The sequence below is a fragment of the Elephantulus edwardii genome, unplaced genomic scaffold (genome assembly GCF_000299155.1).
Source record: "Elephantulus edwardii isolate Elephantulus edwardi_28Jun2011 unplaced genomic scaffold, EleEdw1.0 scaffold00032, whole genome shotgun sequence".
In the NCBI taxonomy this organism is placed as follows: Eukaryota; Metazoa; Chordata; class Mammalia; order Macroscelidea; family Macroscelididae; genus Elephantulus; species Elephantulus edwardii.
The window spans coordinates 9,390,006-9,404,357 of NW_006399782.1; the positions used below are offsets into that span (position 1 = coordinate 9,390,006).

The window sequence follows — 14,352 nt, forward strand, 5'->3', positions numbered from 1 at the left end:
GATGGCGTTGGCAAAGAATACAATAATACGATGAACTTCTAGAAGAACAAACAAATCTGGCTTGGAAGAAGTACAGAATAAATGCTCCTTAGAAACAAGGATTGTGGCATTCAGTCTGACATCCTTTAGGAATGTTACTAGGAGGGGATAGTTCCTGGGGAAGGACATCCTACTTGGTAAAGGGTCAGTGAAAAAGGATGAAGACCCTCAAAAATGGATTGACACAACTGTTCCAACATAACTCTCTCACATAACAAATGGCTGTGAGGCTATCCCAGTGATTCTTCCCCTTCCCATCCTCCTTTTCTTCCACCCTTCTCTCTCCCTTTTTGAACATTTATACATAACTTGCTCATTTATCCTCTTATTTTCACAACAGTGGCTTCCTTTGTCCCTATGCACATGAGATATAGCATGCAGCATAATGCTCTCTAGTCTCTCCCAGGTTATACAGTATTTTACGAAATTGTTGTCCCTTAATGCTGCATAAGATTATTCTGTTGTGTGACTGTACCAAAATGTCTCAACCCATTTGTTTGTTGATTATATGCAAACCAATTAATTTTTTTTTCTTCAAAACACTTTGTCTTCTTTTATTTACTAATATCAATTCTTGACTGATTGCATTTCCAGAAAACGCTTTGGTAAAATACATTCATTGTATTATCTCACAGAGCATGTCCAAGCTCAATAAGAAAGTTTAACTCCGAAAAATCATATTGAAAACACAAGTTCTGAAACCTATCCTGAAATCCCAGTTGAAGGAGGGCAGGAAAACTCTAAATAAAAGTAAAGAAAAATATATTTTAAAAAATAATCACATTACTAACCCAAAAAGTCGTTTCCTGGAGATAACAGTATGTTAAAAGAATGCTTAATGTTTTCTTTTTTTAATTTTTATTATTAATTTCAATGAACATTTACAGAGATTTTGAATTTCCATTCATTCATTGTTGCACTTTAAAAATTTTTAAGAAAAATGGTGAGGATGGCCCATGGTGAAATAACGTTTTGTTTCGTTGTATGTTGAGCCATTAGGAGTTCAAATTGGGTAAATAGCGCCAGAAAATAACCACATAGATGTTTGGAGAGGGTGCAATTTCAGTGCTTGTCATAGGTGCTATTTTTCTTAAAGATGCCAGTGAGATTTTCTAAAAACTTTTGCAAGAAAATGGTAACTTTCATTGTAAAACTGTTGGCAGGAGTGACGGACCACAAGAGACTTTTAAAGAGGAGCGGTACCTGGTAGGCTGCAGAGGGGACAGTGGCAGTGGGCAAGGTGGCCTCAGTCCCTCGCCAGAGGGGGCGGAGCAGGAAGCAGCGCGCAGTGCTGGGGGCGGAGACTCAGAGATCGCCCAGGTGGGGATGAGCGACCGTCACCTGCCCGGGGACCAGAGCCGAAACTGCTGCTCAGCGCTCGGTGAAGAAGGGAAACCTTCTGGGTGGCCGCTGATGAAGCCACTGAACTGAGAGAGACTGGCATGGGTCTTGAGCTGCCGGCACCTTGGCTGCTGCTTGTCACCTGGCTCCCGGCAGGTGAGCCAGGGGAAAAGGGGACCCACCTTGGGCCCAAGGAGACTGGAAGCCATTGTTGTCTGGCCTTGCAGAGCTGGCTCCAGGCAGGGCAGTGGAGGCCTCGGGCGCGCTCGGGTAGCTCTTGGCACCTGTGCTTGGAGGTGCGGGGGACAGGATCGAGTTTCTGCTTGTGGAAACCTGTTGCTTTCCTCTTTTGTTAGACCTGGCCCTTCTGAAACAGGTGCAACTAAGACAGAAACCAGCGAGTCAGGACTTCCTCTCCTGCACTCACTAAGGCACCTCTTGGTCTCTAAAATTGAAGTAGCAGAGGCAGAAAATATCACCCTTGAAATTTCTCATTACCTTTCCCTTTCATATTTTAACTGGCTTTTAGATCACATGTGGCCGAGATATGCATTTCTTGTACTCATGGGAGTTTGTAATATGTCCTTAGTATATAAACCTTGTAAGCAGGAATGTTATTCACTTCCTAAATAGCATGCCTTCGGAAACCTTATGAACTTTGATAAATGTCCATAGTTGTAGAGGGGCCCTAGACCTTTCGTTCAAGTCGTGCTTGACTTGAAGGCAATTAACAACAACAACAACAACAACAGTACATAAACCAGGGGTGAAACGAAAACATATTTTGATTCAGTGTATCTGGGGTTGTTATTGTTATATATGCCTTCCAAGTGGAAGCAACTCCTAGCTGATCCTCCAGCGAGTTTTCATAAGCTGTAAATCACAGGGGAGGAGATTGTCCATCTTTCTCCTGATTTACAGTTTATGAATTTGAACTGCATGCCTTCAGACTGACAGGAAGTCCTTACCACCAGGTCACCAGAGCTCCCTGAATCTGAGGTGGAAATGCAAATTCTCAGCTGAGCCACAAGAGGAATAATGAAGGACTGTTTTAAATTGAAGAAACCACCAAAGAAAATAATTTTTACAGGTAGAGAGGGTTGATGTGAATTCCTAAGTGAACCTCTAACCTCCTTATTCCATTTCATAGATGAGAAACTGAGAGTTCAATTCTATTTTACTCCAAATTTGAGTGGAAATAGCTATTTTAGTAGGTATTTGTTTCCCTTGAACATGCAGAGGAAATGTCACTAAAACTATTCCATGCTGAATGTGGCTTTGATTTTGCATCTGTGGTGTCTTGGTTACTCTGGGCAAGTTACTTCCATTATTTAAACCTCCAGTAAATGAAGATGTAACTCAAGGATTTTGTGGGAAGTTTTATAGCAATCAACACAGTCTGGAACATACTAAAGGCTTAGTAATGCTAGCTAGCCATTGTGATAAGGTAGTGTAGACCCAGGTATATTTTTTTAAGGCTTAAGGCAGGCCGTTAACCCACTCAACTACTCACATAAAGGTTAGTGATTTGATTCCACTCAGAGGCTCTTCAGAATAAACGCCTGCCAATCTACATTTGAAAACAATGAGCCACTGGAAAATCTTACAGAACACAGTTCTGCTTGATACATATGGTATCACTATGAGTTGGGATCATCTAACAAAAATTGTTTTGTCTTTTTGGTGTTTTTTTTTTAAATTAACCTTTAATAGACAACATAAGCTTTCCTCTATGACTAAGAATTGGAATTAAGATGCAAATGATTCTCAAGTTGAAGCTAAACTCTTACTAACTCTGACTTAGGACAAATTACTTTCTTCACTTAGAACACAAGTGAAATTCCAAGCAAACTCCTCCTCCTCTTGCATCCACAAGTAGTTCTGGCCCATGAGTGAATTAAGAGCAAGAAATATCAAGCGTGCACAGACAGTGTCTGCTGCATAGTCATCTTCAGAAGACAGAGTCCCTCCTCATCAGCCTGCTTCTTTCTTCATTTTAAAATTTTACTTTTTAAATGTCTTTCAAGGCAAGCTGGAGATAAACTTTTCTCTCTTTGTGGTGTAGTCTGCTGTTGTTGTTAGGTTTCAGTGACCCATGAACAATAGCCATGAACCCTGTCCTATCCTGTGCCATCCTCCCCAACTCTGACACACTTGAGCCCATTGCTGTATTTGAGTTCATTGTGTCTATCCATTTCACCAAGAGTCTTCCTCTCTTTAGCTGACCCTCCCTCCACCTTTCTAGGCATGATGTTCTCCTCCAAGAGATTGTTTCTCCTAGCAACATACCCAAATTTGAGTGACAAAGGTTTGCCATCTTTACACCCAAGGAGCACTCTGGCTACACCTTCTCCAAGACATGTTGTTCTTTTTTGCCATTGAGTCAGAACCAACCCTAGCTGACCCTCCAATGGGTAGATTGCATAGGAGGAGGTTGCCCATGCTTCTAACAAAGACCATCTAGTGGATTTGAACTGCATGCCTTTGGTATTTCGGTGCAGCTTCTTTACCACTAGGCCACCAGAGTTCCCTTTTCCAAGGCATAGAAAGTTGCAATGTTAACCTAATGGCAGCACCTCTCTGGCAGTTCGAGTCCACCAGAGGCTCTGCGGGTAAAAGGGGCAATCAATCTCCTGTGAGATTTGCAGCTGTAAGTCAAAACCCACTCCATCGATGGCAATTAGCTTGCGTTTGTTTGAGTTCTCCAAGTCAATAATAAAACAATGACTTTTCATACTTTTCCCATATAGCTCACAGTAATAGGCCACAGCGCGCGCGCACACACACACACACACACACATTTCTAAAATAGAAATGAGAGAATCACAAAAATTTCCATCACTCTATTTGACCAAATATGAACAAAACTGACTTCAGATTTTCTATGATTTTTAGTCATATTTAAATCATAGACTATAGGCCCCTAAATGACACGGTTTGTGCTCATTTTCTAACCTAAAGTTTGGTGGTTTAAACCTACCTAGTAACTTGGTGGAAAGAAGACCTGGTGATCTGCTTCCATAAAGAGTGCAGACCAGAAAAGGCACTGAATCACCATGAATCAGGCTCACTTCAGTGGCAGTGGGTTTATTTGTTGTTTGGATATTAGTCCCAGAATTCATAATGGAAAAATTCACCACACTGATTTTCTCAGTACATACTGTGAACTACTATTTCTAAAGAAGAGCCAGTCCAGTCCTCTGGTTAGTCAGCATCTCAGTTCCCAGAATTGAGAAGTGTAGTCTTGCCATGCTGGGTTGGACTTTAGACCCTCACTCTTCTGTGTGGCTCAGAGCCTCTGGTGAAGCCCTGAAACTAGCCTGTCTTGTGATGTTCCCACAGTCTGAGTGCTCAGTGGCATAGACACCAGCTTTCAGAGTTCTTGTGTAAACCTCTGAAATGTTTTTTTCTTTTTAAAGAAATAAGTTCTTGTTGTACTATGGACATCTGAATTCTTACTTTTTAAACAGAACATTGATATAAAGTCTCACTAATCTTGAGGAAATCCGGGAGAGCCAGATTTAGGACACAGCTGCTGTGTTTTGCTGGGCTTATGTTCTATCTTTGAAAAGGTACCATCTTACCACTTCTCAGCCTCTTCATGGAAAATATTAGCAATTTCACTCTATAACAGGGTTCTCTGCTTTACACAAGTTCTGGCTTTTGTTGGTTGTACTGTACTAATATTTGCAACTGTTTTGCAATATTGGCTCTGATTGCCTTCATCCAAACGTCAGGTTTACCTCTGGAATGAAAGTTCAGTTTCCTCTAAAGCTCTGTGAGGATGTTTATCGTTAGCACATTCATAAATTTTGTTTGTTTTTAAGAGTATAGGATGGCGCTGCCTTCCAGATCTGCACACCTTTTGACTGATATTAGCCTTCTTTGGGAAATCAGCAGCTGACTTCTGCCAGGCAAGACTTTCAGACTCATAATCTTCCTGCATGGTGAGGGTGGTGGGTATGGGTCTGGGTGGGTAGTGATGATGTTGCAGACTTGATAAAATTTAATCAGATTGCTGATAGAGTGGGCAGTAAAGCAAAACAGCTCAAGGAGTATGGGTGGTGGATGGGAGACTGCCCTCTTAATTTCTTCTATGCCCCCTCAGTGGTCCCTAAGATACTTCCCAAGAATCCCAGTGCTTAGCTAGACACAGGCAGGGATCACTCTGATCCCTTGCTGCCTATTCCTGGACAATTTTACAGATGAAAAATCATGGGTCAGAGAAGTCATGATACTTAGACTGGCACAATGGAATTAGAGTGAGTGCTGGCATCAAAGCCCTTTTGTTCTCGTTCTTAGTCACTCGTTCTGTTCCCTGTTTCATACTGTGGAGCAGGTTTGCTCTGTTTAGTTGAATTAGGTATGCAAAAATAAAAGCAAAATCACTGCCTCCTGGGTGTCTAACTAAACACTAATTAAGCAGCAGCTTCCCAACAACAATGAAGTGGAATGTGATGTTGAGTAATTAATGTACAGCACTTCTGGCTTTTTTTTTCAGCATAGTTAGTTTATCATTGGAAGTCCTTGAGGAAGAATAATAAAAGTGACTGCTTATTTTAAGAATTGGGAAGACAGGTTGTATCTTGTCTTGTTCTACTCTTTATTTCTGAAACTCCCAATCTGACTCTTGAAGTTAGGTGGCTGTTGTTGTTGTATGCCATAGAGGCAGAAGCAACTTCCCCCGTGGGAGCAGCTAGTGGCTTTGAACCACATGCCTTCAGGATTGCAATGCAGCTTCTTGTCACTAGGCCACTAGGGGGAAATAACTTTGACAACTTCATCATTCACCTTTCTCAGACAGTCATTGAGTTCTGCTGCTTAGTCCCAGACTCTGACCCTTGTTTTTTAATTCTAGGTAACAAAATTTGCAATGACTTATGTTTAGCATCTTAATTATTTCTTTACCTGTAGGCCTACTACCTCTGTGTTTGTTTCTAACCATCCTCTACCCAACTGATAGCTTAGTTTTCTTATTGTTGTTGTTGTTTTCATTGTCGTGTTCTGTAGAGATGGAACTCACATAGCTTACTCTTTGGTGAGTTAATTGCGCAGGAGGAGATTGCCCATCCTTCTCCCACAAGGTCCCTGTGCGTCCAAATTCCTTCAGTTGGCCTATCTTCTATTCAAGAACCTCCACTAGCCCCAAGTCCCTTTGAAGATGGCTAAAGCTCTTTGTTTAGAATTCTAGGAGCACTAGTTCTGTTAATTCTGACCTCATTAACTTGGACAGGCAGTCATGCCCCTGCTGATACAGATTATGTCTTATTGCAACTCTATCCCCCAAAATACTCATTTTCCCCTTGCTTTTTGTCTAGCTGTAGTACATTGGTTAATATCAACAAAGAGATGTTAATCATCCTGGTGAAGAGAAACAGTCTTGACTTTTACAGGCATATGGTCTACAGGGAAGATGGGCATTCATTAAATAAGCACGCATGGAAATGTAGAAATTCAACTGTGGTAATGATTGTGAAAGAGATACAAGGCACAGTGAGAGCATATAATAGAAGCCCATCCTGAAGAAGTGATGCTTGAGTTGAGAATTGAGGGATCATTGTTAGAAACCAAAGACTTGTGCAGGACCGCTGATTAGGAGCTCAGTGAATGTGACGATTGGGAAGAATGTCATTGTGACTGAGAAGAGGACCCGAACTGCATAGCTTTATGGGACATGTTGTTTTATGCGCCACTGAGTTAGAACCAACTCACAGCTGATCCTCCAGTGGGCTTTTAAAGGCCATAAATCACATGGGTGATGATGGCATATCTTTCTTCCATAGAATAGCTTGGGATTCAAACTATCTGCCTTTGTGTTGACAGCACGTCTCCTTGCCACTAGCCACCAAGACTCCCCTTTTAGGGCATAATGGGAGCTTTTATGTTTCTCCTAAGAGTAATGGAAAACTGCAGGGGTACTTTAAGGGGAAGGAATGGAAGACTGACATGATCAGACTATACTTTGGAAAGCTCGCTCTGGCTTCAGTGTGGGTGTGGAATCCAGCATGTGTGTAGGAGCCAGTTAAGCTTTTGCAGATTCTGGCTGAAAGTGACAGTAACTTGTATTAGGGCAGCTGTGAAAATGGAAAGAGAGATAGAAGGATTCCAGAAATACTCAGGAGATAAATAAAACCAATGATGGATTGTATTTAGAGAGGAGGGGGCGTGGGGGTAAAGATGGTTCTTTGTTTTCAATCCTGCTCTTTCAGTGAGATGGGAAACATGGGAAGAGAACCAGGCTTGTATGGAAGGATGACAGTTGGAATTTTGGACTTGATTTAGAATTTGACACAACAAAGAAGAGATATTAAGAGCATTTAGATATGTACGTAAGTCTAGGTTATTATTGTGCAATAGTAAGATTTAATATTCAAAGTGTCAACAGTTCTTCTCAATTTTATGACACATGTTTACTAGTTTGTTATCTGACTCTCTGACAAAGAGTGTAGGCTTTGTCTCTCTTATTCACTGGTGTCTCTCTATCATCTAGAGCAGTTCTTATACTCAGTAAGATGAATGAATCCGTGGCCTTGAAGCCATGGCGTGTAGAAATCTGCTTTCCTGGGGAGGCTCAAATTTACATGTGCTTGGAGATTAGTGTTTGGGGACTGTGATGAGTCACTAACCTGGGTGACTGACTTTGGGAAAATCCAGCCAGGTTGTTTTATCTTCTCCTCCAAATAACTAAAGTTATGGCAAGTTAAAACCACCTGCGTAGCTATTTTTTTCTACCTAGTAAATAATAAAAAATTTTTAAGAGAATGATATTTTCCCCTGTTGGAAAGGTTGTGGTAAACAAAAGACCTGTCACATGATGTTGATGGGAATATAAATTTCTTTCCTTAAGTCTCTGCTGGTGTAGGCCATAGTGATGTGCTGCTACCCTTTGGCCAAGTATCTCTGGGAGTTCAACGTTTACAGCCTCAGAAGTCCATCGGATGGTCAGGTATGAGTTGATTCAGAATTTATAGAAGCTTATAGAAGATAGCAATGAGTTGAACGTATTCCCTTTGACCTACAAGTTGCACTTTGAGAAATGTGCTCTGCCAGAATAAATGTATATATGGAAAGATATTTACATATATTCATTTCTTATATGCTGTTGTTATGTACCATTGAGTTGCCTGTGACCCATAGTGATCCTGTGTATACAATAACTCTGAACCCTGCCCTATCCTGAGCCAGTCTCACCGTCTCCGACACATCTACCCCCATTACCCCAGTTACTGAGGGAATCCATCTCATCTGGGATCCTACATAGCCAGCATTCAAACTCAACTTTTTTTTTTTTTTAATAATGAAAGTTTACAGACTTTGGATTTCCATTCATTCATAGTTGCACTTTCTTCCCTGTCCACCTCTTCCCCCCAGTTCACTTTTCTCTTTGAAAAGTAAAAAAAAATTTAAAAAAAAATAATCTTTCATTGTAATACAATTCCCTCCCCTGCAAATCACTCCACTATGCAGCTTTCATTCTGGACTCTTTGCATGACAATAATACCTAATCCTATATTCCTCCTACACAGTTCTTTCCCCCATCTGTTTCAATGCAGTATACATTATTTATCTCAGACTCAACTTTTTGCCGTTGAGTCAGAACTGAATTATGGTCGACCTTTCACTGGATTTCTGAGGCTATAAATCACCCTGGAGGAGATTAGCCGTCTTTCTCTTGCTGAGCTGTGAATGAGTGCAAACTCCTAAAGAAGCACACCTTTGGGTTAGCAGCTCAAAGCCCTACTATGTTACTAAAGCTTTCTTTGTACACACCATTGTTGTTGTTATGTGCTATCTATTCACTTGTGAGTCATCACAACCCTATGTACAATAGCTCTGAACCCTGCTTTATCTTGAGCCAACTTCATTATCTCTGACATACCTACCCCCATTACCCCAGTCATTGAACCAATCTATCTCATCCAGGTTCTTCTTCTCTTGCTCTGTCCCTCCACCTTTCCAAGCATGTTGTTGTCCCTTTCCAAGAACTGGTCCCTCCTTACAATGCAACATGCCCAAAGTATGTCAGATGATGCTTCAAAATCCTTGCCTCTAAGAAGCAGCTTGGTTTCATCCTCTCTATGACAAACCTCTTTGTTCTCCTGGAAGTCCATGGGATTTTCAATATCCTTCTCCAGCACCAAAACTCAAAGGCATCAACTCTTCCTCTATCAACCTTAGTCACTGTCCAGCTCTCTGATGCATAACAAGTAATTGTGAAGACCATGGCCTGGATCAGGTGTACCTTACTCTCTAAACTGGCATCATTGCTCTTTCGTACTCTGGAGAGGTCTCTGACAGATTTTCCCAATGCAATTCATCTTTTGATTTCCCAGCTGCTGGTCCCAACAGTATTGAATGTGGATCCAAGCAAGCTTGAAGATGTTAACAATCTCAGTCTCTTCACTCTCTATTGTGATTCTACTAATTGGCCCTGTGGGAGAATCTTTGTTTTCTTGATGTTGAGCTGCGATCCATATTGAAGGCTGCAGTCCTTGACCTTCTGCAGCAAATGCTTCAAGTTTTCCTCTGTTTGAGCAAACAGGACTGTGTTATCTGCATAATGGAGGTTGTTGATGAGTATTTCTCCAATTCTGATGCCACATTCCTCCTCATAGAGTCAGCCTCCTGGATGATCTGTTCCACATATAGAGTGAAAAGATGTGGAGATAAGATGCATCCCTGGTGTACATCTTTTCTGATTTTGAACCATGCAGTGTTTCCTTGTTCTGTTCTGATGACTGTCTCCTGGTTCAAGTATAAGTTTTGTATTAGCACAATCAAGTGTTCTTGATTCCCATTCTTCTCAGAGTTAGCCACAGTTTGTTGTGATCCATATGGTCAAATGCCTGTGCATAGTCAATGAAATATAGGTAGACAGTCCTCTGTTTCAGCTAAGATCCATCTAGCATTGGCTATAATGTTCTTAGTGCCACAGCCTCTTTTAAACCCAGGCTGCACTTACAGCAGTTCTCAAGTGATGTGCTGTTACAGTCATTTTTTTTTAGTAGAATCTTGCTTGCATGTGATATTAATGATATTGTTCAATGATTTCTACACAGTCAGATCACCTTTTTTTTTTTTTTTGCATTCAGGGCAGTGTCTGTCTGTTGAAATGTATCAGTTAGTATGCTGTCAATTCCTGGGGCCTTGGTTTTTTGCCGATTCCTTCAAAGCAGCTTGAACTTCCTCTTTCATCATCACAGGCTATTGATTATATGTTGTTTCTTCTTTGTCACCTAATTCTGGTATAGTGACTCTGTGTACTCCTCCTATCTTCTTTTGATGCTCCCTGGGTCGTTCAACATTCTACTCACAGCATCCTTAAGTATTGCAACTTGAGGCTTCAATTTGTTCTTCAGTTCCTTCAACTTAAGAAATGCTGAGCAAGTATGACCTTGCTGATTTTCTGATTCTAACGCTTTGCACATTTAATTATAATACTTTGCTTTGTTTTCCCACACTGCCCTTTGAAGTCTTCTGTTCAGCTCCTTAACTTCTTGATTTCTTTCCTTTTCTTTGGCTTCTTGGCACTTTAGTACAATATTCAAAGTCTCTTCTGATATGCATTTTGGCCGTTTCTTCTTTTTCTGTCTTTGTAATGACCTTTTGCATTCTTAGTGGATGATATTGTTCATGTCTTCCCACAGCTTATCTAGTCTTCACTCATTAGTATTCAAGGCCTCAAACATGTTCCTGAGGTGGTTTTAAATACATGAGAGATAGACTCAAGGTCAAACTTTGGTTCTTGTGGATTTGATTTGATTTGCTTTAGCTTCAGTTAGAACTTGCATACAAGTAGTTGATGGTCTGATTCACAATCAGCACCTGGCTTAGTTTTCATGCTTCACCATAGAGTGAATTTTGATATGGCCACTGTTATAGATTTAGTTGCATCTCCTCACAAGATAGTAAATGAAGCAGGCTCCACATTGATTGGCAGGCTTCTGGGAGACATGGACATACATGTTTGGGGGCAGGGGGAAGCTGACTCTCCCCTCCTGTGCCTCATTTTCCCTCCTATACCTCCTCTTCCCTGCTGTACCACCTTCTGCCTCTTGGCTGTGTACCCAAAGAATTGCAGAGCTGGAGTCAGAAAATCAAAGGGGCTGAACTCGCTCAGCATTTCTTAAGCACAAGGAACCAAAGAAGAAATTCAAGCCTTGAGTTGCAGTATTTAAGTATGCTTTGGGCAGAATATTAAATGTTATAGTACGTATTAAAAGAAGATGGAAAGAGTATACAGAGTTATTGTACCAAAAGGAATTGATGGACACAGAAGAATTTCATGAAACAACGTGTGAGCAAGAGCCTGTGGTGATGAAGGAAGAAGTTCAAGCTGCTCTGAAAGAATTGGCAAAAACAAGGCCCCAGGAATTGACGGTATACCAATTGATATATTTCAATAAACAGATGTTGCTGTAGATGTTCTCACCAAGTTGTGCCAGAAAAGTGGAGGACAATCACCTGGCCGACTGACTGGAAGAGTTCTATATTTGTTCCCATTCCAAAGAAAGGTGATCCAATGGACTGTGGAAACTATCAAACGATATAATTAATATCACATGCAACCAAGATTCTGCTGAAGATTATCCAAAACCAACTAGCACATCAACAGAGACCTGCCAGAAGTGCAGGCTGGGTTTAGAAGAGGCCATGGTACTAGGGATATTATGGCTAATGTTAGATGGATCTTGGTTAAAAGCAGGGAGTATCAGAGGAATGTCTATCTGTGTTTCATTGACTATGCAAAGGCATTTGACCATGTGGATCACAACAAATTGTGGCTAACTCTGAGAAGAATGGGAATCACAGAACACTTGATTGTGTTTATGCAAAACTTATACTTGGACCAGGAAGCAGTCCTCAGAGCAGAGTAAGGGAACACTGCATGGTTCAAAATTGGGAAGGTGTACTCCAGGGATGTGTCCTAACTCCATACATTTTCCATCCATATGTAGAACAGATTATCTGGGAGGCTGGGTTCTATGAGGAGAAATTTGTCATCAGTTTTGAAGAAAGACTCATCAACAATCTGCATGATGCAAATGACACAATCCTGCTTGCTGAAACTGAGGAGGACCTGAAGTGCTTGCTGCAAAAGGGTAAGGACTGCATCCTTCAATATGGATTGCAGCTCAATATCAAGAAAACAAAGATTCTAACCACTGGGCTGATTGGCAGCATTGTGATGGATGGTGAAGAGGTTGATATTATAAACAGCTTTAGTTTGCTTGGCTCCACAATCAACACTCTGGGCATCAGCAGCCACAAGGAAATTAAAAGACATATTACATTAGGAAAGTCTGCTGTCAGAGACCTCTCCAAAGTACTGAAGAACAATGGTATCAGTCTATAGACTAAGATGTGCCTGATACAGGCCATGGTCTTTGCAATCACTTGCTTTGCATCAGAGAGCTGGACAATGACTCAGGAGGATAGAAGGAGAATTGATACCTTGGAGCTGTGGTATTGGAGAAGAGTATTGAATATACCAGGGACTGTTAAGAGAACAGTTTTATCCTTGAGAGGGTGAAACCAGGCTTCTCCTTGGAGGCAAGGATTCTGAAGCTTCATCTGACATACTTTGGGCATGTTGTAAGGAGGGACCAGTCATTGGAGAGGGATGTCATGCTTGGGAGGGTGGAGGGACAGCACAAGAGAGGAAGACCCTTGTTGAGATGGATTGATTCAGTGACTGGGGTAATGGTGGTAGGTGTGTCAGAGATAGTGATATTGGCACAGGACAGAGTAGGGTTTAGGGCTATTATACATAGGGTCGCTATGAGTCGCAGATGACTTATGACACATAACCACAGCAACCACCTCACAAGGTATGCTGAAATTTTAACTTCTGGGCGCTCATGAATGTTGAAGCCCTGGTGGTGTGATGGTTAAGCATTCTGCTACTAACTCAAAAGTCAGTTGTGTGAACACACTAGTGGTTCAGTGAAAAGATGTGATAATCTCCTCTCATAAAGGTTACACTCTAAGAAACTCTGAGTAGCTCGGCTTTATTGTATGGCGTCACTATGAGCCACAAGTGACTCCATGGTACACAACAGCACCTAGGAAAGGCACCTTGTTTTAAATAGGGTCTTTGAAGGTATTAAATTAACATAAGGTCATAATAGGATATGGTGAGTCCTAGTTCCTTCCAACTGTTTTCCTTATAAAAAAGAAGTAGAGACAAAGAAAGACAAGAAAAATTACTTTGTGACCGTGATGGAGTTATGTTACAGTTTGCAAGGACCACCAGACTCTCCAGAAGAGACAAGGAAGTATCTTCCCCTAGAGTCTTGGCAGACAATGTGGCCCTTCTGAAACCTTGATTTCAGAATCCTGGACATAAGCCACCCAGTATTTGGTACTTTGTTGCTCAAGTGTATTACCATTGAGTCAAAACCAACTGATAGCTGACCCTTAATTTTATTTTTGAGGCTGTAAATCTCTCTGGAAGAGATCAGTCTTCTTTCTCCTGGGGATCCCCTGGTGGTTTCAAATTACTTGAAACGTAAGACCTTTGGGTTAGTTTCACATCTCCCTACAGACTAGGCCACCAGAGCTCTCTATTTTGTTATAGTAGCCCTAGGGTCAGCTATGAGTTGGTTGGGACTTGACTGCAATGAATTTTTTTTTATGAGATACAACTGAGATAAAATAAGACTTAACAATCTTCTGCAAAGTTTACGTAAGAGAATTCTAGACCCAGTACTATGTCTAATGAGTGTTAAGTGCAAATCAAAGAGCTAAGTGGTACAGCACTTGTCTGTCAGTTTGCTGTACTGAGATAACTTGGGTGCTGAGATATTGAACGCTGTACTACTGGTGTGTCAAATGCCATAATGGTTACCTATGCTTGACAGAGTTTGATAGAGCTCCCAGATTAAGATAGGTTTGAAAGCAGAATTGGCATCCACTTCACATACAACAGGCCTCTGGAAATTCTATGAACATTAGAGAAATAATGATAGT

General features: G+C 41.2%; 1 protein-coding gene across 1 annotated transcript in view; it reads left to right on the forward strand.

The window, feature by feature from the left end:
- Window positions 1-1,481: 1,481 nt before the first annotated feature.
- The window catches only part of ILDR1 (immunoglobulin-like domain containing receptor 1), a 60,362-nt gene continuing 47,491 nt past the window's right edge, over window positions 1,482-14,352 (forward strand). Inside the window, exon 1 of the mRNA XM_006884239.1 lies at window positions 1,482-1,536. Within this exon, the coding sequence (XP_006884301.1) occupies window positions 1,482-1,536 (55 nt within the window). The remainder of the gene's footprint in view (window positions 1,537-14,352) is intronic.